The 26,113-nt window shown below is 45.7% G+C and overlaps 2 protein-coding genes across 6 annotated transcripts in view; both read left to right on the top strand.

Annotated features, from left to right (window-relative positions):
• Nucleotides 1-26,113, top strand: part of LOC115544457 (uncharacterized) — a 993,561-nt gene that overhangs the window by 400,956 nt on the left and 566,492 nt on the right. The window lies entirely within an intron of this gene.
• Nucleotides 57-24,696, top strand: letm1 (leucine zipper-EF-hand containing transmembrane protein 1). Of its 5 annotated transcripts, XR_003976864.1 has the most exons (16): nt 57-346; nt 3,756-3,813; nt 4,456-4,882; nt 7,064-7,207; nt 7,852-7,989; nt 8,914-9,117; nt 9,443-9,562; nt 12,636-12,767; nt 13,815-13,973; nt 14,705-14,782; nt 15,368-15,502; nt 16,283-16,497; nt 17,758-17,790; nt 20,025-20,181; nt 20,589-24,137; nt 24,178-24,696. XR_003976864.1 is itself a non-coding variant. In XM_030357444.1 (15 exons), the coding sequence occupies exons 1-15, from the start codon at nt 268-270 to the stop codon at nt 20,739-20,741; spliced, it is 2,214 nt and encodes a 737-aa protein (XP_030213304.1). In that variant the 5' UTR covers nt 57-267; the 3' UTR covers nt 20,742-24,696. The 5 variants fall into 5 exon arrangements, 4 of the variants coding, with proteins under 4 accessions (XP_030213304.1, XP_030213303.1, XP_030213306.1 ...); XM_030357444.1 differs by having other exon boundaries at nt 20,043-20,181; nt 20,589-24,696; XM_030357443.1 differs by having other exon boundaries at nt 20,589-24,696.

Raw genomic sequence — 26,113 nt, 5'->3', positions numbered from 1 at the left:
AGGGATATATACAGGGGGCGTGGCCTGTGTGGACGCAGGGTGTGGCCTGTCATCCTACGTCACCAGGTTGCTGTCAGAGAGGAGGAAGCCGACCTACTCACCACCCTACGCTATCGACACCCCGCATCCCCACGGCTCCAGCTCGGGGTTGTTTATCCTCCTATGTAACCTTCCGTCCCACGTTTGGATCCACTAGCCGCTAGCTCGCTAGCATCACTTAAGTTACCGTTATTGTGATCGATCTTTATTGAGATCGATCGTCTCCGCATGGCGTTAATCCTGTTAACGAGGGGTCGTATACAGCTGGTGAAAACATCGCGGTCCCTGAAGAACGAGTTGAGAAAAGGTAAGGACGTCAAACATTGACATGTGTGAGCTTTGTGTGGCCAGTCAATGAGGAAGGATCGCGGCTCGCCCTCCAGAACAATCCTTTTTGTGCTGGTCGGATCGTCAATGTGAGCGATGACCGACGGCATGACCCCGTTTTCTGATCTTTCCGACGGCTGTCAGAAACCAAAACTGTCAGACAGAACAGTCATTGGTGACATACTGTGTGTGTGTGTGTGTGTGTGTGTGTGTGTGTGTGTGTGTGTGTGTGTGTGTGTGTGTGTGTGTGTGTGTGTGTGTGTGTGTGTGTGTGTGTGTGTGAGAAACAGTTAGAAGTAGTTGCGCTGTGGGTCAAGCTGTTTATCGCGAGACTAGGTAGGCCCAGAGCGCGTCATGAGAAGCGGTCACCTGAGGACAGGAAGCGCTCGGCTTTTCTCGGCTCTGTTCGGCTTCTCTCGCCGCCTGAAGATGCTGTTATTGCCGAATCACATTCCCCAGATAATAATAGCTGTAATCAATTTTAAGTCTTTTCAGTCAGAGAAAATTAGTAACATGTTTTGACCGCTGGTTCTTTCTTCATTGTGTCAGTTAAAATCACAAAAAGAGGGGGGGGGGTTCTTGCGGCTGCACCAGGCTCCTCCCCCTGCCAAGACGTCTGCTTGTTTACTTGGGCAGGAACCGTGCAGTAGACCTGAAGCGGGTCCCTGGCCTCTGCTAGTGATTGGTCACATGCAGAGAACTAATGTCTTTATGTGCTAGATAACAATAAACTTCTGTAGGCTTCTCTAGGAAACCTACTGTTTGACTGGCAGCCAGTAGGGCTTAGGGCTGCTCCGCTAGGAGGCCTACAGGTAGGGCTTAGGGCTGCTCCAAGAGGCCTACAGGTAGGGCTTAGGGCTGCTCCAAGAGGCCTACAGGTAGGGCTTAGGGCTGCTCCTCTAGGAGGCCTACGGGTAGGGCTTAGGGCTGCTCCAAGAGGCCTACAGGTAGGGCTTAGAGCTGCTCCAAGAGGCCTACAGGTAGGGCTTAGGGCTGCTCCAAGAGGCCTACAGGTAGGGCTTAGGGCTGCTCCGCTAGGAGGCCTACAGATAGGGCGTAGGGCTGCTCCATAAGAGGCCTGCTGCATTATGCCTCAGCCCAGTAGCGAGGGTGCAGCATACAGCTCGCGTTCCCACCGCCGACGGTACCCTTATGGTAGGGCGGGGTTTAAGCCGGATGGCGATAGCCGCGGCAGCTACGTAAGCATCGTGACCCAGGGTGTCCGCGCATCCTTAAAAAGTCTTAAAAAGTTTCTAAATTGAAGGCCTTAAAAAGTCTTAAATTCGTTACAAATTTCATATGCTGGTCTTAAATACTGTAAATTAAGGTCTTAAATTTGTCGGGCAGGACCATTTTTTATTTTATTTTTTTCTCGTAGGACTTTTCAGGAAGGGCATGCTGTCAAACTTCACTTGTACTCACAGCTTTTGAACCCGAGAGCACTGAGTATCACTTTATGTTCAATAAACAGACAAAAAGCATGTGTGTGAGTGACACACATGCTATGCTTGGGTTATAATACAGCGGGATCCCCCCCCCCCCCCACCATCACGTGTTTTAGGTCTTCAATTTCATTCAAGGTGGTATTAAAAAGGTCTTAAAAAGTCTTAAATTTGACTTGCTGAAACCTGCAGATACCCTGTGACCTCATAGCAGCCCAACCCAGTGTAGCCTGCTAATAAATCCAAGGAAAAAGAAGACTGTGACACAATGAACAAAGAGCAACAATGTAGGACAGTCCGGATCGCGTTCACTTTTGGCGGTGGAAACGCGACCCGTGCCGCACCTTTGCAGGCTGAACCGACTGCACCCTCCGGTGGAAATGCGCATGAAAGGTGTTCTGGTGTATGATGAGGACGGGGTTTAGTGTTCTGGTGTATTATGAGGACGGGGTTTAGTGTTCTGGTGTATTATGAGGACGGGGTTTAGTGGTCTGGTGTATGATGAGGACTGGGTTTGGTGGTCTAGTGTAGGAACCAGGATAGAGTTAATTCACTTCTGATATAGGAACCAGGATTGGATTAATTAACTTCTGATACCCCGTAGGAACAAGGACTCTGTTTGAAGTCTGATTGACTGATTGGAATAGAGGTATTTTTTTATTTCGCAATGAAAGCTTCAAAAGTACCATGTTTACCAACCTTTGAAGCAAGCCACAGCGATATGGCCGGTCGACCTATGCATGTAGAGTTATTGGGAAGACATAAAGAGGAAGTTACAAACCCTGCAAGTTGAATGACCTAATGAAAACCATCTGACTGGCTGACCTTAGGTCTGTTGGATGACCTTTGACCCATGTACTGTCCAATCAGGAGTCAGTGCTTTAGATCAGCTGAAGCAGATTAGGGATATCTCTGTGGTGATTGCAGCCTTCTTCTGTAGTGGATGGACCACCATATCCCCGTTGTATACGGGGAATGGGTTAACCTAGCGATTGTTGGTGCTTTGCACTTTGCTCTATCAACATCCTTATTGTACCGACAGCGATATATTGTTTCACTTTCTTACGAAAAATGTACTTATTGTAAGTCGCTTTGGATAAAAGCGTCTGTTAAATGCACTAAATGTAAATATCTCGATGGAGATGATTGTTGGTCCACGTTGAGGTTTTGTCTGCAACCAGACATTAAGCCTAGGGGGAAATAAGAATTAGGTAAGGTAGATCAGAATCAGAACCAGGCAACAAAGATAGATTTCTAGGGACCTGGGTTCCAACCCCAATGTCCTCCGTCTACAGTTGACATCCCAGCGACCTGCCCTGTACAGGCATGTTGGCATATGGTCGGGGACTAAACACACTAATTAAATTGCGGTGGATTAGTGAGCCTGTTAAATGACTCCATCGTTGATGTTCTGAACAGCAGGAAGCTATCTCGAACTAGCAGGGCCTGAACAGAACGCCACACCACAATCATTGTTTCCCCTCTTATTTCTTTGGCTTCGACTACAGCTCGGCGAAGAATAGTTATAGAACATTTTCTGACCATACAACCAGCATACTACATGTGCGGCATGTGGCTCAGGAGGTAGAGCGGGGTGACTGACAACCATTAGGTCGCAAGTTCGATCCCCGGCTCCTCCGAGATCAGTATAGGGTCTCCCTGAGCAAGACCTGCATGCCTTGCATGGCTGACCGCCGGTGTGTGAATGTTGGGCAATATTGTAAAGCGCTTTGTGTGACCACTGGTTAGAAAAGCGCTGTATAAATGCAGTCCGTTTACAGTACAAAGTACTGCTTTTTAACTAATTGTTAATGAATAAAAGGACAGTCAAAATGTTCAGCATATCTTTAAATCATGGTATCTATCAGGGGTAGATATTGCGTGGGCGACTGGGCGTGCGTCCATTATCAGGACACAGCTGTTGATTTATTTTCTTGTGTGTTACAGCGAACCTACAAGATGGCGCCGGTTTCAGCTCCACAGCTCTCAGACTGCTCAGTCCAAAGTAAGCACCCTTCTAAACACAGAAACAGCTCTAAACACTGAAACAGCTCTAAACACTGAAACAGCTCTAAACACTGAAACAGCTCTAGACACAGAACAGCTCTAGACACTGAAACAGCTCTAGACACAGAAACAGCTCTAGACACTGAAACAGCTCTAGACACTGAAACAGCTCTAGACACTGAAACAGCTCTAGACACAGAACAGCTCTAGACACTGAAACAGCTCTAGACACTGAAACAGCTCTAGACACTGAAACAGCTCTAGACACTGAAACAGCTCTAGACACTGAAACAGCAATATAACCCTTCTCAACACAGCAACACAAACACTCTAAACACTAAAACCCTTTTAAACACTGAAACACAAACACTTCCCGACCAGAGGAGGCGCTGTCCTCCTATAGACCAGAGGAGGTGCTGCCCTCCTATAGACCAGAGGAGGTGCTGCCCTCCTATAGACCAGAGGAGGTGCTGCCCTCCTATAGACCAGAGGAGGAGGTGCTGCCCTCCTATAGACCAGAGGAGGAGGTGCTGTCCTCCTATAGACCAGAGGAGGCGCTGTCCTCCTATAGACCAGAGGAGGCGCTGTCCTCCTGTTTAAAGCCTTCGCTGGTTTCTCATTAATGCTGTCGGTCCTGCAGGCTGGACGGGACTCCTGTCGCCATGGTCGCGGCCCCCCTCCCCGCCGTCTTCCCCCGGGCCGACGGCCCCGGCGGCCCCTGGGCCGGCCTCGACGCGCTCCGCCTCCGCGCCGCCCTGGTCCCGCCCCCGACCCGCTGGGGCGTCCGCGGGCTCCACACCAGCCGGCGGCGCCCGGACGACTCCAAGGTGGAGAAGTCCCTGCGCTCGCTGAAGGAGCACAACAAGAAGATGGAGGACGGCGGGCCGGTGTACAGCCCCTCCACGGAGGCGGGGCCGGCCCGGCGCACCGTGAGCCAGTGGGTGGCGGACGAGGTCAAGCACTACTACCACGGCTTCCGCCTGCTGTGGATCGACACCACCATCGCGGGGCGCATGCTGTGGAGGGTGCTCAACGGGCAGACGCTGTCCCGCCGCGAGCGCCGCCAGGTGAGGCCCTCGACCTGTCCCCGGCTCCGCCCTGGCTCCTCCCCGACTCCTCCCTGACTCCTCCCCGGCTCCGCCCCGGCTCCTCCCTGACTCCTCCCTGACTCCTCCCCGACTCCTCCCCGGCTCCTCCCCCACTCCTCCCCGGCTCCTCCCTGGCTCCTCCCTGACTCCTCCCCCGCTCCTCCCCGACTCCTCCCCGACTCCTCCCCGACTCCTCCCCGACTCCTCCCTGGCTCCTCCCCGACTCCTCCCTGGCTCCTCCCTGACTCCTCTTGGAGCAGCTCTGAGCCCTACCCGTAGGCCTATGGAGCAGCTCTAAGCCCTACCTGTAGGCCTCTTGGAGCAGCTCTAAGCCCTACCTGTAGGCCTCTTGGAGCAGCTCTAAGCCCTACCTGTAGGCCTCCTAGCGGAGCAGCCCTAAGCCCTACCTGTAGGCCTCCTATGGAGCAGCTCTAAGCCCTACCTGTAGGCCTCTTGGAGCAGCTCTAAGCCCTACCTGTAGGCCTCTTGGAGCAGCTCTGAGCCCTACCTGTAGGCCTCTTGGAGCAGCTCTGAGCCCTACCTGTAGGCCTCTTGGAGCAGCTCTAAGCCATACCTGTAGGCCTCCTATGGAGCAGCTCTAAGCCCTACCTGTAGGCCTCTTGGAGCAGCTCTGAGCCCTACCTGTAGGCCTCCTAGCGGAGCAGCCCTAAGCCCTACCTGTAGGCCTCCTATGGAGCAGCTCTAAGCCTTACCTGTAGGCCTCTTGGAGCAGCTCTAAGTCCTACCTGTAGGCCTCTTGGAGCAGCCATAAGCCCTACCTGTAGGCCTATGAAGCAGCTCTAAGTCCTACCTGTAGGCCGCCTATGGAGCAGCTCTAAGCCCTACCTGTAGGCCTATGGAGCAGCTCTAAGCCCTACCTGTAGGCCTTCTAGAGGAGCAGCTCTAAGCCCTACCTGTAGGCCTCATGGAGCAGCCCTTACGCCCTACCTGTAGGCCTCTTGGAGCAGCTCTAAGTCCTACCTGTAGGCCTCTTGGTTCAGCCATAAGCCCTACCTGTAGGCCTATGGAGCAGCTCTAAGTCCTACCTGTAGGCCTCTTGGAGCAGCTCTAAACCCTACCTGTAGGCCTCTTGGAGCAGCTCTGAGCCCTACCTGTAGGCCTCTTGGAGCAGCTCTGAGCCCTACCTGTAGGCCTCTTGGAGCAGCTCTAAGCCCTACCTGTAGGCCTTCTAGAGGAGCAGCTCTAACTGTACTTTCACACCAAAAGCTGTAAAAGATGCAAAATCGCAGAATAGCTCCAAACTCAACGCTGTCAAAAGTATTCACAGCTCATATCGCTCTGGCGCGTATGTTGACTGGGACCCACACCGGCCGGAGACATCTGCATTCTGATTGGCTGGCGGTCGTTTGCAGCCGAAACACTACTAGCTCATTTGCATAGAGTTGAGCTGTTTTCAACTCTCATTTACAGCCTTACAGCTTTAAAGCTATCGCTCAGGCGTTTTATCGCTCCTATCGCTTCATCGCACATGTTTAATAGAGAGTGAATGGGCGTTTTATTGCTCAAAATGCTTTATAGCTTTAGGTGTGAACATGCATCCAGTCCTACCTGCTGCATTGTGATTGAACTGTGAACTGTAACCTTTAGCTGGTGGATCTAGCATCTGGTTAAATATGTTAAGGTCCAATACTTGTTAGGACAAGAAAAAAAAATGAATTTCCTTTGTATTAATTGGGAATGTCTTTTTAAAGCAATGTTTTATTTATGTCTCACTAGGGCTGGGCGATTAATCAAATTTCGATCTCGATTTCGATTTTAGCTTCAAACTATCACAAAATTAACTGAATCTAGTTTTCGATTTTTTTTATTTTTTTATTAATTTTTTATGTTTTGTAGAAAGTGCAGCTGGATACATATCTGTACACTATTTTAGATTTGAACATTTTCTTTTGGACCATTTTGTGTATTTTTTTAAGGCGAAATTTCATCGTTCTCAGTTACAAAAGGTTTTTGAGAGAGACATGCTGAATAAATACATCATGTTTTCAAACTCAAAAAATAATCGTTTGAATAATCGTGATTTCGATATTGAGCAAAATAATCGTGAATATGATTTTTTTTTTCCATAATCGAGCAGCCCTATGACCCACTATTATCCTGATGGTGATGAAATAAAGAACTTTTTTGTGCGTTGTCCAGTTCCTGCGGACGTGTGCGGACGTGTTCCGGCTCCTCCCCTTCCTAGTGTTCATCATCGTTCCCTTCATGGAGTTCCTGCTTCCCGTCGCCCTCAAGCTCTTCCCCAACATGCTGCCCTCCACCTTTGAAACCAAGTCCAAGAAGGTACGCACACGTGCACTCACACTCACATGCACACTCACACACACGCACGCACGCACGCATGCACATGCACGCACTCACATGCACGCACTCACAGGCACAGGCACAAACACACATACACACACACTCACACGCACACGCACTCTGCTGTGTAGAAACATGGCGGCTCCCTATGGAAGTATAAAGGCTCATTAATCGACTGTTTATCTCCTCTGGATATATAAAGGCTCTACTCAAGAGGACGAGCACAGACCCATTCTTACTTTCACTTATTAAAAGAAACGGATCAATATTAGACTCCATCTCGGCCACTCAGCTGTAAAAACGGCACCTACTTAATAAATAAACATATTCATTCCGTGTATTTATTGAAGTACGGCAAAGTGCAGTCAGGGAAGTGCTGGTTCCAAACAGCAGGGGTCAGCGGTGTGAGCGTGTGCAGAGAGAAGGACGGTGCGAACAGGGTCCAAGCGGTGGTGGAGTGAGGTCATTACATTACTTTTAGGGCGTTTGGCAGACGCTTTAACCTTAACGACTTACAATATGGCGAGTGCCAGGACGTAAAACATACAATAAGTGTGTACATTAAGTGGCAGGAGGTACACGATGCTGTCATGGTAACCGTGTGGTGGTGGTGGTCGGTGTAGGAGGAGCGTCTGAAGAAGGAGCTGCGCGTGAAGCTGGAGATGGCCAAGTTCCTCCAGGACACGGTGGAGGAGATCGCCCTGAGGAACAAGGCCTCCAAGAGCAGCGTCACCAAGGAGTTCTCCACCTTCTTCCAGATGGTAGCGCACACGCACGCACGCACGCACACACACACACACACACAGTGAATTACAGCTCTCCTCTCAAAGGGCCCTAGAGATGTGACCTGAGCCTCCCCGGTGGGGGTCCCTCCAGGCGTGGGATGGCTGGTGGTGATGGATGATGATGTAGGTTAATGTAGATGATGATGTCGGGGGGGAGGGAGATGGTGATGGGTGGTGCTGGATGATGATGTAGGTGATGATAAATGATGATGATGTAGGTTAATGTAGATGATGATGTCGGGGGGAGGGAGATGGTGATGGGTGGTGCTGGATGATGATGTAGGTGATGATAGATGATGATGTCAGTGATGATAGATGATGATGTAGGTGATGATAGATGATGATGTCAGTGATGATAGTTGATGATAGGTGATGATAGATGATGATGTAGGTTAATGTAGATGATGATGTAGGTGATGATAGATGATGGTGTCAGTGATGATAGATGATGATGATGTCGGTGGTGCTGGTGATAGATGATGATGGGTGATGATAGACGATGATGTTGGGGCTGATAGATGATGATGATGTCGTGGTGCTGGTGATGGATGATGATGGGTGAGGATGATGTCATGGTGCTGGTGATAGATGATGATGGGTGGTGATAGACGATGATGTCAGTGATGATGATGTTGTGGTGCTGGTGATAGATGATGATGGGTGATGATGATGTTGTGTTGCTGGTGATAGATGATGATGGGTGGTGATAGATGATGATGGGTGGTGATAGATGATGATGGGTGATGATGGATGATGATGATGTCGTGGTGCTGGTGATAGATGATGATGGGTGGTGATAGACGATGATGTCAGTGATGATGATGTCGTGGTGCTGGTGATGGATGATGATGGGTGGTGATAGATGATGATGGGTGATGATCTGACGGTACCGTCTCCCAGATCAGGGACTCCGGCGAGCGGCCGAGCAATGAGCAGATCCTGCGCTTCTCCAAGCTGTTTGAGGACGAGCTGACCCTGGACAACCTGACGCGCCCCCAGCTGGTGGCGCTCTGCCGGCTGCTGGAGCTGCAGTCCATCGGCACCAACAACTTCCTGCGCTTCCAGCTCATCATGAAGCTGCGCACCATCCGAGCCGACGACAAGGTCGGCTCCACAATAAAAGCCTCCCCCTCTTCTGACCATGTTAACACAATAAAAGTCCCCCCCCCAGTCTTCTGACCATGTTAACACAATAAAAGCCCCCCCCCCCCCCCCAGTCTTCTGACCATTGTTCACACAATAAAAGCCCCCCAGTCTTCTGAACATGTTCACAAAGTAACAGCGCAGCACAGAACTTTTGATATCTTGCTTACTAATGCGTGTGTGTGTGTGTGTGTGTGTGTGTGTGTGTGTGTGTGTGTGTGTGTGTGTGTGTGTGTGTGTGTGTGTGTGTGTGTGTGTGTGTGTGTGTGTGTGTGCGCGTGTGTAGCTGATCGCGGAGGAGGGGGTGGAGAGTCTGAACGTGACGGAGGTGCAGGCGGCCTGTCGGGTCAGGGGGATGAGGTCACTGGGGGTCACGGAGGACCGCCTCCGGGAGCAACTCAGCCAGGTGACCCCATCGTATATGACATCATTACATCAGATATGACATCATTACATCAGATATGACATCATTACATCAGATATGACATCATTACATTAGATATGACATCATTACATCAGATATGACATCATTACATCAGATATTACATCATTACATCAGATATGACATCATTACATCAGATATGACATCATTACATTAGATATGACATCATTACATCAGATATGACATCATTACATCAGATATTACATCATTACATCAGATATGACATCATTACATCAGATATTACATCATTACATCAGATATGACATCATTACATCAGATATGACATCATTACATCAGATATGACATCAGTACATCAGATATGACATCATTACATCAGATATGACATCATTACATCAGATATGACATCAGTACATCAGATATGACATCATTACATCAGATATTACATCATTACATCAGATATGACATCAGTACATCAGATATGACATCAGTACATCAGATATGACATCAGTACATTAGATATGACATCATTACATCAGATATGACATCATTACATCAGATATGACATCATTACATTAGATATGACATCATTGCATTAGATATGACATCATTACATTAGATATGACATCACTATGTGGTACGGCAGAGTTACATTGTGTTGCCATAGAACACATTGTCAATTAGGTCCTTTTTTTAATCTATTAAATCATTGTTTTCTGTTATATTTTCTGTCAAATGATCGATGTCTTTAGTAGTTAGCCGTTAAGGACAAGGACAGCCTTCAGTGGGATTCAAGAGCCTTCGCTCCTCATTATCCTATAGAATGTATATGATAGAATATTGGATCCATATCATATACAGTATAATGTATCTTATATAACAAACATATCCTATATAATGTATATGATATAATATTTGATCCTATATAATATATATCATATACAGTATAATGTTATAGAATGCACATCATATCCTATATAATGTATATAATATAATATTAGATCCTATATAATGTATTTATCCTATATAATGTGTTTGATATAATATCATATCCTATATAATGTGTATGATATAATATTAGATCCTATATAATGTATATGATATAATATTAGATCTTATATAATGTATATATCATTTAATGCGCATCATATCCTCTATAATGTGTGTGATATAATATTAGATCTACATCATATCCTATGTAATGTATTTAATGTCTATCATATACTATGCAATGTATATATTATATAATGTATTTAATGTACATCGGGTCCTATGTAATGTATATATTATATAATGTATTTAATGTACATCGGGTCCTATGTAATGTATATATTATATAATGTATTTAACGTACATGGGGTCCTATGTAATGTATATATTATATAATGTATTTAATGTACATGGGGTCCTATGTAATGTATATATTACATAATGTATTTAATGTACATGGGGTCCTATGTAATGTATATATTATATAATGTATTTAATGTACATGGGGTCCTACGTAATGTATATATTATATAATGTATTTAACGTACATCGTGCCCTATGTAATGTATATATTACATAATGTATTTAATGTACATGGGGTCCTATGTAATGTATATATTATATAATGTATTTAATGTACATCGGGTCCTATGTAATGTATATATTATGTAATGTATTTAATGTACATCGGGTCCTATGTAATGTATATATTATATAATGTATTTAATGTACATGGGGTCCTATGTAATGTATATATTATATAATGTATTTAACGTACATGGGGTCCTATGTAATGTATATATTGCATAATGTATTTAATGTACATGGGGTCCTATGTAATGTATATATTATATCATGTATTTAACGTACATCGTGCCCTATGTAATGTATATATTATATAATGTATTTAACGTACATGGGGTCCTATGTAATGTATATATTATATAATGTATTTAACGTACATCGTGCCCTATGTAATGTATATATTATATCATGTATTTAATGTACATGGGGTCCTATGTAATGCATATATTATATCATGTATTTAACGTACATGGGGTCCTATGTAATGTATATATTATATCATGTATTTAACGTACATGGGGTCCTATGTAATGTATATATTATATCATGTATTTAACGTACATGGGGTCCTATGTAATGTATATATTATATCATGTATTTAACGTACATGGGGTCCTATGTAATGTATATATTATATCATGTATTTAACGTACATGGGGTCCTATGTAATGCATATATTATATCATGTATTTAACGTACATGGGGTCCTATGTAATGTATATATTATATAATGTATTTAATGCACATGGGGTCCTATGTAATGTATATATTACATAATGTATTTAATGTACATGGGGTCCTATGTAATGCATATATTATATCATGTATTTAACGTACATGGGGTCCTATGTAATGTATATATTATATCATGTATTTAACGTACATGGGGTCCTATGTAATGTATATATTATATAATGTATTTAATGTACATGGGGTCCTATGTAATGTATATATTACATAATGTATTTAATGTACATGGGGTCCTATGTAATGTATATATTATATAATGTATTTAATGTACATCGGGTCCTATGTAATGTATATATTATGTAATGTATTTAATGTACATCGGGTCCTATGTAATGTATATATTATATAATGTATTTAACGTACATGGGGTCCTATGTAATGTATATATTATATCATGTATTTAACGTACATCGTGCCCTATGTAATGTATATATTATATCATGTATTTAACGTACATGGGGTCCTATGTAATGTATATATTATATAATGTATTTAACGTACATCGTGCCCTATGTAATGTATATATTATATAATGTATTTAATGTACATGGGGTCCTATGTAATGCATATATTATATCATGTATTTAACGTACATGGGGTCCTATGTAATGTATATATTATATCATGTATTTAACGTACATCGTGCCCTATGTAATGTATATATTATATCATATATTTAACGTACATGGGGTCCTATGTAATGTATAGATTATATCATGTATTTAACGTACATGTGGTCCTATGCGTGTCCCAGTGGCTGGAGCTCCACCTGAAGCAGCAGATCCCCACCTCGCTGCTGCTGCTGTCCAGGGCCATGTTCCTCCCCGACACGCTGTCCCCCGCCGACCAGCTCAAGACCACCCTGCAGACCCTGCCCGAGATGGTGGTACGTACCCCGGCACCAACACACACACACAGACGCACGCACACACACACACACACACACATCCGCACTGAGAAAGAGACACACACACACAGACACACACTGAGAAAGAGACACACACACACAGACACACACTGAGAAAGAGACACACACACAAAGACACACAGTGAGAAAGATAGACACACACTTAGTAAGAGAAAGACACACACACACGCACACACACACACACACACACACACACACACACACACACACACACACACTGAGAAAGAGACACACACACACACACACACACTGAGAAAGATACACACACACACACACACACACACACACACACTGAGAAAGAGACACACACACACACACACTGAGAAAGAGACACACACACACACACTGAGAAAGAGACACACACACAGACACACACACTGAGAAAGAGGCACACACACAGACACACACACTGAGAAAGAGACACACACACACACTGAGAAAGAGACACACACACACACACTGAGAAAGATAGACACACACTAAGTAAGAGACAGACACACAGACACACTGAGAAAGAGACAATCACACACACTCAGAAAAAGACACACACACTGAGAAAGATAGACACACACTAAGTAAGAGACAGACACACAGACACTGAGAAAGAGACAATCACACACACTGAGAAAGAGACACACACACTGAGAAAGATAGACACACACTAAGTAAGAGACAGACACACAGACACACTGAGAAAGAGACAATCACACACACTGAGAAAGAGACAATCACACACACTGAGAAAGAGACAATCACACACACTGAGAAAGAGACAATCACACACACTGAGAAAGAGACAATCACACACACTGAGAAAGAGACACACACACACACACTGAGAAAGATAGACACACACTTAGTAAGAGACGCACACCCACACACACGCTGAAAAAGAGTCACACAGACACGCACACAAAAAGAGAGAGACAGACAGACAGACAGACGGACGGACGGACGGACGGACGGACAGACAGGTGCGCTGACCGGCTGTGGGCCTCTGTCCAGACCAGGGAGGCGGAGTTGATGGCGGCTGAGATGGAGCTCTCCAAGGTGGACCACAAGAGCAAGGTGGAGAGCACCCTACAGGAGGAGGCCGTCATCCGCCAGGACAACAAGGAGCGGGAGATGGAGAGGCTGGCCGACGCCGCCCAGAGGACCATCAGGGTACTGCACCCCCCCCCCTGTCCCCTCCCTGGGTGTTGGTTTACACACAGCTGTTAGGAACACGGTATTTCACACTGTGGAACCAGTGTTTGAGCTGTTTAATACCAGCAGCAGAACGGCCCTTGTCTGAACATCGAGTGTCTCACGGGACCCATCAAAATAAACCCTAGACAGATGAACCAGCCAGTGGGGTTCTAACCAAATGAAGAACTAATGTAGTTGCTTTGTTAAACGAGAGGTAAATCCATTGACTTTGAATGGTGGCGGGTCTGTTTGCGTTCGACTTGAGACCCCTAGAGGCCGTTAGGGGAACTACACGAGAGTCTCTAGTGAGCCCCCTAGAGGCTGTTAGAGGAGCTACATGCTAGTCTCTAGTGATCCCCCTAGAGGCTGTTAGAGGAGCTACATGCTAGTCTCTAGTGATCCCGCTAGAGGCTGTTAGAGGAGCTACATGCTAGTCTCTAGTGATCCCCCTAGAGGCTGTTAGAGGAGCTACATGCTAGTCTCTAGTGATCCCCCTAGAGGCTGTTAGAGGAGCTACATGCTAGTCTCTAGTGATCCCCCTAGAGGCTGTTAGAGGAGCTACATGCTAGTCTCTAGTGATCCCCCTAGAGGCTGTTAGAGGAGCTACATGCTAGTCTCTACCACTAGGGCATTGCTTGAGTAGCAGTTAGTGAATGAACAAGACGTTGACTTGAGGTCTGAGCATTGTGTCGTGGCTCGTTCCACAGGAAGGAGAACTGCTGGGCGACTCCTCGGCCTCCAACGACATGCTCCGAGACTCCGCCCCCAACCTGGAGGGCATCAAGGTAATGTCAACACCCAGTCCACTATAGAAATACACAGATTAGATATACACACTATAGATATACACACTATAGATATACACACTATAGATATACACTATAGATATACACACTATAGATATACCCACTATAGAAATACATACTATAGATATGCACTATAGATATACGCACTATAGATATACACTATAGATAAACTTACTATAGATATACACTATAGATATACACACTATAAATATACACTATGCACACTATAGATATGCACACTATAGATATAAGCACTATAGATATACACTATAGATATACACTATAGATAAACTTACTATAGATATACACTATAGATATACACACTATAAATATACACTATGCACACTATAGATATGCACACTATAGATATGCACACTATAGATATACACTATAGATATACACTATAGATATACACTAAAGATATAGACTATAGATATAAGCACTATAGATATGCACTATAGATATACACACTATAGATATAACTAGGACCAGGAGGTGATAGGTTGACAGGAGGTGATGTGAGGACCAGGAGGGGTTTGTATTCGAGCTGTGCTCCTGTGGCAGGGGGAGGAGATCACCAAGGAGGAGATCGACCTGCTGAGTGACGCCTGCTCCAAGCTGAAGGAGCAGAAGAGACTCCTCACCCTGGAGAAGGAGGAGCTGGAGGAGCTGAAGGATGACGTCCAGGAGTACAACGAGGTACACACACTACTACACACACTACACACTACTACACACTACTACACACTACTACACACTACTGCACACTACTACACACTACTACACACTACTACACACTACTGCACACTACTACACACTACTACACACTACTACACACTACTACACACTACTACACACTACTACACACTACTGCACACTACTACACACTACTACACACTCCTACACACTACTGCACACTACTGCACACTACTACACACTCCTACACACTACTGCACACTCCTAGACATTTTAACATAGGAGGTGTGACATGGGAGGTTTAACAGAGGAGGTGTAACATTGGAGGTTTAACAGAGGCGGTGTAACACGGGAGGTGTAACATAGGATGTGTAACATAGGAGGTGTAACATAGGAGGTGTAACATAGTGGGTGTAACATAGGAGGTGTAACATAGGAGGTGTAACATAGGAGGTGTAACACAGGAGGTGTAACATAGGAGGTGTAACTGAGGCGGTGTAACACAGGAGGTGTAACATAGGAGGTGTAACACGGGAGGTGTAACAGGAGGTGTAACATAGGAGGTGTAACAGGAGGTGTAACACGGGAGGTGTAACAGGAGGTGTAACACAGATAGTGTAACATATGAGGTGTAACAGGAGGTGTAACATAGGAGGTGTAACACGGGAGGTGTAACACGGGAGGTGTAACATATGAGGTGTAACACGGGAGGTGTAACATATGAGGTGTAACAGGAGGTGTAACATAGGAGGTGTAACATAGGAGGTGTGTAACCGTTCACAGGACCTGGAGGAGATGAAGAAGGAGCTGTCTAAGACGGGCCAGGAGGAGGTGGTGGAGGAGTCCAAGGCCAGCAAGCGTCTGGCCAAGCGCGTGGACCGCATGATCCTCCGCGTGGGCAAGATCATCGGGGAGCTGGAGAAGGACAAGGAGGTGCTGGAGAAGGACAAGGAGGTGCTGGACGGGCAGCTGGAGCAGGGCAGCAGTCCACCTTTGGGGTAAGGGTCAGGGTCAAAGGTCGTCAGACAACACTGGACCGACGACGCACACAGTGGGTTGTTGTGGTTGGTGGTTAGTTATGGCGCTGTATCGGGGATAGTTAGTGGTTAGTTATGGCGCTGTATTGGGGATAGTTAGTGGTTAGTTATGGCGCTGTATCGGGGATAGTTAGTGGTTAGTTATGGCGCTGTATCTGGGATAGTTAGTGGTTTGGTTAGTTATGGCGCTGTATCTGGGATAGTTAGTGGTTAGTTATGGCGCTGTATCTGGGATAGTTAGTGGTTAGTTATGGCGCTGTATCGGGGATAGTTAGTGGTTAGTTATGGCGCTGTATCGGGGATAGTTAGTGGTTAGTTATGGCGCTGTATTGGGGATAGTTAGTGGTTAGTTATGGCGCTGTATCGGGGATAGTTAGTGGTTAGTTATGGCGCTGTATCTGGGATAGTTAGTGGTTAGTTATGGCGCTGTATCGGGGATAGTTAGTGGTTAGTTATGGCGCTGTATCGGGGATAGTTGGTGGTTAGTTATGGCGCTGTATCGGGTTAGTTAGTGTTTAGTTATAGCACTATATGGTGGTAAGTTAGTTAGTTAGGTGTAAGTTATAGCACTGTATGGTGATAATTTAGTAGTTAGTTAGTTATAGTGCTTTATTTAGGTTAGTTAGCGGTTAGTAATAGCACTCTCAGTTGTTAGTTATTGTGCTGTATGGGGGTTAGTAAGTGGTACGTTAGTGGTTAGTTATAGCGCTGTAAGGTGGTTAGTTAGTGGCTAGTTCTAGCGTTGTATAGGGTTTAGTTAGTGGTAAATGCAAGAGCTGTATGAGTGGCTAGTTTTAAGTTAACGCTGTATGGTGGTTAGTTAGTGGCTACCTTTAACGCTATAAGGTGGTTAGTTAGTGGCTAGCTTTAACGCTATAAGGTGGTTAGTTAGTGGCTAGCTTTAACGCTATAAGGTGGTTAGTTAGTGGCTAGTTTTAACGCTGTATGGTAGTTAGTTAGTGGCTAGTTTTAATGCTATACGGTGGTTAGTTAGTGGCTAGTTTTAACGCTATAAGGTTGTTAGTTAATGGCTGGTTTTAAAACTATAACGTGGTTAGTGGCTAGTTTTAACGCTATAAGGTTAGTTAGTGGGTAGTTTTAACGCTATAAGGTGGTTGGTTAGTGGTAGATTAAAGCGCTGTAATGGGTTGGTTAGTAAGCAGAGGCAGGACAGAGGTGTGATGTATTCGGGTCGGATCCTAACCAGCTGAACTGTTTCAGATTATTCCATGATAGATGTACTGGTGGAAGGAGGTAAGCTACCGAGGCTCATGGGTGATCTTCAACTACCAATCCAGCTTCGCTCTACTACTCTGCATTAGTTTAACGATTTGTAATAATAATCCTTCATGAAATCACTGATGTCTGCTCAGCTTTAAAATTTGTTTTCTGCAAAATATTTATTAACAAACCATTTAGATAACTAACGGTTTTCAAATGAGCAATTTACTAAATTTTGATTCAAATATAATCAATGGAATGGCTTATAAGTACACATACAGTATTGTACAATATATACAATTATTATACTGTATATACTGAATATACTTTACTTACTGGGAGCTACGCGGGCTGGATTGTTTATAGCAGGGGCTAATACATTTTGACGCAATAAACAATAACAAAAGATACTACTAGAGACCAACTAGATTCAATGATCCCTGGCTAATAGGCTGAATAAATACAATTATTTAATGTTATTAAATGTTGCGGTTTACGGCAATGCAAGCATAATCAGAACGATTCGCCTGTTGGGATTTGCAGCGAAAGTGGTCAATCAGTGCATTGACGCCCAGCGCGTTGGTCCTTTTGGGACCATTCGCCAGCACGGTCAGAGCGTCTCTGCCTCTGTTCATCCGATAGATTTTTAAATGGACTGCATTTAAATGGACTGTATTTAAACCGCCCTTTTCTAAACACTGGCCACTCAAAGCGCTTTACATAATCCCTATCATTCACTCGTTAGTTCACCCATTCGTACACGCATTCATACACACATTCACGGCGGAGTCGACCACGCCAGGCGACGGCCGGCTTATCGGGAGCAGTCAGGGGGAGACGCCTCGCTCAGGGACACCTCGGCCCTCGGCCAGGAGGCCCGCCAACCCGCTCTACCACCTGAGCTACTGCTGCTGACGGCGTTGATCGCTAGACCGATGCATTCACCAGAACAGCTCCTCCCACACTCAGCTGGTGTGACGCGCAGTGTCATGGAAATGCAGCTTCTAGTTTATATCAATCAAAACCTGGCTGCTAGACTGATGCAATCACAGTATAATATGGTACGGATCAACCAATCGAATCACATGACGAGCAGCCACAGTCAACGGCCATCATAACAATGACCGATAACAGATAACATCAATTACGCAAATGAAAAATATGACTTCACAGCTTAGTTTTGTTCCATATAAGTCAGTCCGATGTCTTCATATAGTGTAGCTACCCTGCCTTTACTTGTACAATAACCACACAGGGTGTTTAGATCAACTCTTTTCATCTATTGGTTAATACACTAACCTAGTCAGTTAACCTAGTGAGTAGTGGTTGTACACCTACTGAGTTAACCTAGTGAATAGTCGTTGTACACCTAGTGAGGCAACCTAGTGAGTTAAACCAGTGACTGGTGGTTGTTAACCCAATGAGTTAATCTCGTGAGTTAACCTAGTTAGTAACGGTTATACACCTAGTGAGTTAACCTAGTGGGTTATCCTAGTGAATACTTGTTGGACTCCTAGTGAGTTTAGCTAGTGACTGGTTGTTGGTAACCTAGTGAGTTAGCCTAGTGAATAGTGGTTGTACACCTATTGAGTTAACCAAGTGAGTTAAACTAGTGACTGGTGGTTGTAAACCTAGTGAGTTAATCTCATGAGTTAACCTAGTTAGTGACGGTTTTACACCTAGTGAGTTAACCTAGTGAATAGTGGTTGTACACCTAGTGAGTTAACCTAGTGACTTGGGGTTGTAAACCTAGTGAGTTAACCTAGTGAATAGTGGTTTTACACCTAGTGAGTTAAACTAGTGACTGGTGGTTGTAAACCTAGTGAGTTAACCTAGTAAGTTAACCTTGTGAATTTACCTTGTTAGTAATGGTTGTAAATCTAGTGAGTTAACCTAGTGAGTTTACATTGTGAGTTAAGCTAGTTAGTAATGGTTGTACACCTAGTGAGTTAACCTAGTTGACCTAGTTAGTAATGGTTGTACACCTAGTGAGTTTACCTAGTTAGTAATGGTTGTACACCTAGTGAGTTAACCTGGTTTACCTAGTTAGTAATGGTTGTACACCTAGTGAGTTGACCTAGTTAGTAATGGTTGTACACCTAGTGAGTTGACCCAGTTAGTAACGGTTATACACCCTAGTGAGTTAACCTAATTGACCTAGTTAGTAATGGTTGTACACCTAGTGATTTAACCTAGTTGACCTAGTTAGTAACGGTTGTACACCTAGTGAATTAACCTAGTTGACCTAGTTAGTAATGGTTGTACAGTCTCTTCCACACCTTCAGGGAGAACCTGGTGAGCATCGACGAGCTCATAGCCGTGATGAAGCAGATCCAGAACATTCCGGAACACAAACTGCAGAGCATCGCGGCGGCCCTCGACGACAACAAGGACGGCAAGATCGACATCGACGACGTCATCAAGGTACGCGCCGAGTCGGTCTGAAGTTACACCACTAGCTAGCCATTCAGATACACAGTACTCCTACTATAGTAGCGGTACTGTTACACTACTAGCTAGTCATTAAGATACACAGTACTCCTATTATAGTAGCAGTACTGTAACACTACTAGCTAGCCATTCAGATATACAGTACTCCTATTATAGTAGCAATACTATAACACTACTAACTAGCCATTCAGATACACAGTACTCCTATTATAGTAGTAGTACTGTAACACTACTAGCTGGTCATTAGTAGCACACACTACTCCTAATACAGTGGCAATACTGTAGCTCCTCAGAAACTCAGTAAGTTTTGGTAGGTTAAACAGGAAGTCTTGCGGGACAGTGGGCGGTCTCGGCTACAGCAGTCTGTCCAATCCCTACAGGTGGTGGAGTTGATTGACAAGGAGGACATCGACATCTCCACCAATCAGGTGGCAGACATCATGGTGATGCTGCAGAAGGAGGAGAAGCTGAATGAGAAAGAGAAAGCCAAGGAGAAGGCAGAGAAGGAGCAGGCTGCTCAGATCAGCGGCTAACTACCCCCCCGGGGGCGTGGCCTGACGGAGGGGCGTGGCCTGGTCCCACCTGGGGGGGGGGGATGGACGACCAGACTTCCAACGAGGGCAGAGGACATCTGCTCCGCCCTTAAAGACTTTCCAAGTTAGATGCACAAACGCTCAAGGTTTAACTTCACTAGCCACTTGGTTTAAACCCCTTCCATTGAGAGTTGAAAATACTTTGTTGATATATTACTATTATGATCACCCTCATTAGTTAATGAGAGGTTGAACAATTATTATTCTTTATAATAAGATGAAGAGCACAAAGGCAGCTTCACCATGATTCATGTTATCATCCATGCTGAATACATGACATGATTCATGTTGTGATCATCCATAACATGATTCATGTTGTCACGTGTGTTGACTATATGATAACATGATTCATGTTGTCATGTGTGATGAATATATGATAACATGATTCATGTTGTCACGTGTGTTGAATATATGATAACATGATTCATGTTGTCACGTGTTTTAAAATATATGATAACATGATTCATGTTGTCACGTGTTTTATATATATATATAGTCCCAGCATGAAGTGTGCAGCTCTCCATTGAGGTCATGCGATCAACAGGCAGGTGTCTGGTTGACCTTCATTCCACAGCTAGCCTTAGTTCCTAGTATTGCAGTAACCTGCGGGGTTAGCGTCAGGTTAGTAGGTTACCTGACGCTAGGACTTCTGAATGTAACCCCGCCATTCACCAGACGGGGGCAACCAAAGAATCGGACAGAGGTTTTATTTCAGGGGAGGGTGAGTGAGGGTTAGTTAGGGCTAGTTAGGGTCAGGTTAGTGAGGGTTAGTGTCAGTGAAGGCTAGGGTTAGTTAGCGTTAGGTGAATGAGGGTTAGGCTTAGTGAGGGTTAGTTAGGGCTAGTGAGGTTTAGGGTTAGTTAGGATTAGGGATAGTGAGGGTTGGGGCTAGTCATTCTTAGGGTTAGTCACGGTTAGGTTTAGTGAGAGTTAATCATGGTTAGGGTTAGTTGGGGTTAGTGAGGGCTAGTCATGGTGAGGGCCAGGTCCAAAACCTAGAGCCACCAAAACAAAAGCCTGTCATTGAGTAGTCCACCTTTCATCTGGTTTGGCTCGAGATGGGGTCAGGGCTGGCCCCGGTCAGGGCTAGGGCCTGGGACCCCGGTCAGGGCTAGGGCCTGGGACCCCGGTCAGGGCTAGGGCCTTGGGCCCCGGTCAGGGTCAGGGCTGGCCCCGTACAGGGCCAGGGCTGGGGCCCCGGTCAGGGCTAGGGCCTGGGACCCCGGTCAGGGCTAGGGCCTGGGACCCCGGTCAGGGCTAGGGCCTGGGGCCCCGGTCAGGGCTAGGGCCTGGGGCCCCGGTCAGGGCTAGGGCCTGGGGCCCCGGTCAGGGCTAGGGCCTTGGGCCCCGGTCAGGGCTAGGGCCTGGGTCAGGGCTAGGGCCTGGGGCCCCGGTCAGGGCTAGGGCCTTGGGCCCCGGTCAGGGCTAGGGCCTGGGGCCCCGGTCAGGGCTAGGGCCTGGGGCCCCGGTCAGGGCTAGGGCCTGGGGCCCCGGTCAGGGCTAGGGCCTTGGGCCCCGGTCAGGGCTAGGGCCTTGGGCCCCGGTCAGGGCTGGGGCCCCGGTCAGGGCTAGGGCCTGGGTCAGGGCTAGGGCCTGGGGCCCCGGTCAGGGCTAGGGCCTGGGTCATTGCTAGGACCAACAGTCTGTTGTTGAACTTGAGAACCGTTCTGAGGGCCAGGCAGAGGCTGGGACGTGATGTCTGTTCTATTTGAAGAGAACTGGTTTATATAGCATTATGTTAATGGGGTGATGGATACCATGGCAACTGTGTGGCCAGTTCTGAATAATTATGTTGTTATGATATTAATAGACAGTTTCCGGTGTGTGTGTTCCCGACTTCTAATCATGAAAAATTAAATTTGGAGGAGGATCGGAGACGAGATGGAGTGGGCCTTCGCCCCGCCACACGGGGGTTTAGCCTCCCCCTGATTATTATGGGCTGTTCCTCTCCTGAGAGGCGCTGTCCTGGTTCAGCTGGGTTCACGCTGTGTGACCCCGGCTGTCCTCTGGGTGACCAGAGCACCACTGTGAGGCAGGCAGCGAAGCAGGCAGCGAAGCAGGCAGCGAAGCAGGCAGTGGAACCAGGCCGAGCAGGAGGTGTTGTCGGGCTCCTGGTGATACGATGGTGGAGGCTGAGGAGCTCTGCTTGGTGACAACTACCAGTCTCCCTGCTATGCCCGTACATGGGCGCGGGCGAGCTACCCTGGGGGGTTGTGTTTAGGTTAGCGGCAGAACATGGCACACTGGTCAGTGCATAAATCATCGGCTACCGTAAACATGTCGCAGCGTTGAGATTAGCAACAGGACAGCCCTCCACTACAGCTCCTGCTACTATACTCTAGTTTCCATCGTGCTGTGGTTTTGTTAGAGTACCTACGTTAGCCTTAGGCTGCGTTAGCATGTTAGCGTTATGCTAGGTTAGCATAACTTCTGCTGCTGCCAGGCATGATCACTTAGTGGTGAAGGAATCGGGAACACACAGGACACGCATAATTAAACTGATCTGTAAAGCTTCTAAAATAATGCACTTGGATATCCAAGGAACACACAGTCCGTGGAGCTAACTGTCCGTGGAGCTAACTGACGACTGTAGTGACGACTGAATGAATCCATCTTTAAGATCCTTTTTACCAAGTACATCAGACTCTGTGTACAGGATGGATATGTTTAATACTTGAAAAGACACAAGTGCTGCCTAGCATCACATCCAGGCCTATGTCATGAGACCGAAGGTTCAGAAAAGCCTCAGAGCTCTGTGGCAACAGCGTCTGAGTTACGACCTGGTTAGCACCTCTGGCTACAGAACAGCAGTTTGGCTAATGGGTTGAGGAGGCCGACCAGGCGCTGGGACTGGGCTCAGGATCAGAGTGTTGTAGACGTTGGCAGGTCAGTGTTTGTGGAGGTCAGGTGACCCTTCTCACCAACGTCCACTGGCCTGTGGTTCTGATCCGTCCCCAGAGTGTGTACACCGAGCAATAAGTCCTGATGCATTATTATATGAACCTGGATTTGTGGTGGCAGGGTCCCTACTTATAATAAATTGATATTATATTTTACATCAGCGATAAGGCTGTACAGTTGCTGTTTTTTATTTTCTATGTGTATTGCACAGTTCTTTGAATCAATAGGAAATGTTGATGTAATGATTAGATAGCTAGGAGGAGGAGTTGACTGGAACCTATTTTGTATTTTATTTTTATTCGGCACTGATCGATTCAGGACCATAACGAGAAGCAACTGCACATACTGTACATCAGTCTGAGAGCGGTTCTCCAGGTCTGAGAGCGGTTCTCCAGGTCTGAGAACGGTTCTCCAGGTCCGAGAGCGGTTCTCCAGGTCTGAGAACGGTTCTCCAGGTCTGAGAGCGGTTCTCCAGGTCTGAGATCGGTTCTCACGGTATGGCAGCCAATTGTTTCCTGGCCTGTAACTGACTTGAATCTGGAACATTTTGAGTTTGGATTCCAGACGTTTATAATAGTTTATGATTGATTTAAGAATGAGTCGTTGGAAGGCAAAGTGGAGATGTAGACGAGAAGACCAAACAGACCATGGATTCAGACCTGAATCCTGATCCATGTGAGAGGCTGTGCTGCCTGTGCTGGAGTCAGTCTCCATCGGGAACCCAGGCTTCTACACCTTTGAACCATGCCTCATGTATTTATTTTGTTTAAATCAATCGAAACCTGTGATTTGGCAGCATTTTCCCAACGAGGAATCATTATCATTTGCAATAGATCTAGGCCTTAGAGGACTTGGAATCTTGAAAAGTGTTCTCCTAAATTATAACTTTATTTATATATATATAGATATAGATATATAATAATAATCAGGTTATAATTATAATTGAAGCTTATCAAAAAGGCTTAAACGTGTTAATAAATATGTATGATCCATGCTTTGTCGTTCATTGTGTTTTTGATCACTTTCTCCTTCACCAACGCTGAGCTTCTCCTGACGCCACGTCCGCCATGAAACTGCTTCCTGATGGTCCGGTTGTAAATATTTTATCAGAAGAAACTACCGCTTTACGCTGGTTGGATATTGACCGTTCTTCACTTATTTTTTTATTCTTACCTCGACAGCTGAAGGATGTCAAGATGTAATGTTGCACTAAAAGGTTTCCCCTGGAAACATGAAATCAAAATACGGGAAATGCCGTGGGGCCCTTGGTTTGGTGATGTTCATGCAATAGTCTAATAAAGCACGCCAAGTCTATCCTCCATAAGCGCTGGACTGAAACAGGTGCCACTTGGTCATAGCGTGTTGAAAGCACATTGCTTCATCTAATGTAGTGCAATAAAACCACATTCAGGGTGACGCTGCGTGTCGGCTTTATATTGAGTTTAGGAATGTTGTCTGTTGCGAGCGTTATCTAAAGGTAAACAAGGTGTGTTTCGTGGGTGCCCACTAGGTGGCGCTGTGGAACCAGATTCGTGCATCCACAGCAGCCGCACATCAGGGTGTTTATTTTATTACAGCTGGAGAGCAAGACGGGCGGGGTCTGACCGCATAGAAACCAGAACCATTGAACTTCTGAAAGTATACTTAGAATAATATCGTTTGATTTCACTTTATATAGTAGTACTAATCGTCAACTTTTAATAATATACTTTAGACATCACTTGATACACAAGTAATAAATGTACTCCACTTATAATAATATACTTTTCAACATGACTTTATATACTTTTACTAATAGTAGGCCTACTAAAAGTACTCCACCTATACTAATATACTTTTCAACATGACTTAATATACTTGTACTTATGGTACTACACCTATAATGATATACTTTTAGCATTACTTTATGTCCTAGTTCATTCTTAGGACTTAGTTGTAGTTTATTTTAGTACGTAGTTCTAGCACTTGGTACTAACACTCAGTTCTAGCACTTGCTGTAGGTCTATTTCTAGTATGTATGTAGTTCTAGTTGTAACACTTAGTTCTAGTACGTAGTTCTACTTCTAGTTCCCGTTGTAGTCCACCTGACGGAGGTGCGCTCGGCGCTCCACAGGAACCCGACGGAGGAGGAAGGCTCCGTCCACGTCTGACCGGGGTGGTTTGTTTCGTGTGTCTGTGAAAGGAGGCTTCACTGAGGCCCTCTGTTCAGAGGAATGAAGCGTCGGTCCCTCCACCCCTACAGTCAACATGAAGGGTGGAGACGTGGTGGAGACAGAGGGTGGAGGCGTGGTAACGTGTGGATGAGTCACAGAGGGTGCGGTTTGGGGTTATCGGTATTTGATTGATTTTTTAATCAGTTACTCATTCAACAAAAAAGCTTTATCTCCTTCTCCTCAAAGGGCTGGGCCGCG

This window comes from Gadus morhua, chromosome 5 (genome assembly GCF_902167405.1).
Source record: "Gadus morhua chromosome 5, gadMor3.0, whole genome shotgun sequence".
NCBI classification, from domain to species: Eukaryota; Metazoa; Chordata; class Actinopteri; order Gadiformes; family Gadidae; genus Gadus; species Gadus morhua.
The sequence above is the reverse complement of the archived record's forward strand: the minus strand, read 5'-3'. Positions and strand labels throughout refer to the sequence as shown.

Coding starts and splice junctions, on each gene's coding strand:
- letm1 (XM_030357443.1), top strand. CDS start 268: ATGGCGTTAATCCTGTTAACGAGGGGTCGTATACAGCTGGTGAAAACA. Junction 9,563..12,635: donor TCCGGGAGCAACTCAGCCAG/GTGACCCCATCG, acceptor TGCGTGTCCCAG/TGGCTGGAGCTCCACCTGAA. Junction 15,503..16,282: donor ACGTCCAGGAGTACAACGAG/GTACACACACTA, acceptor AACCGTTCACAG/GACCTGGAGGAGATGAAGAA.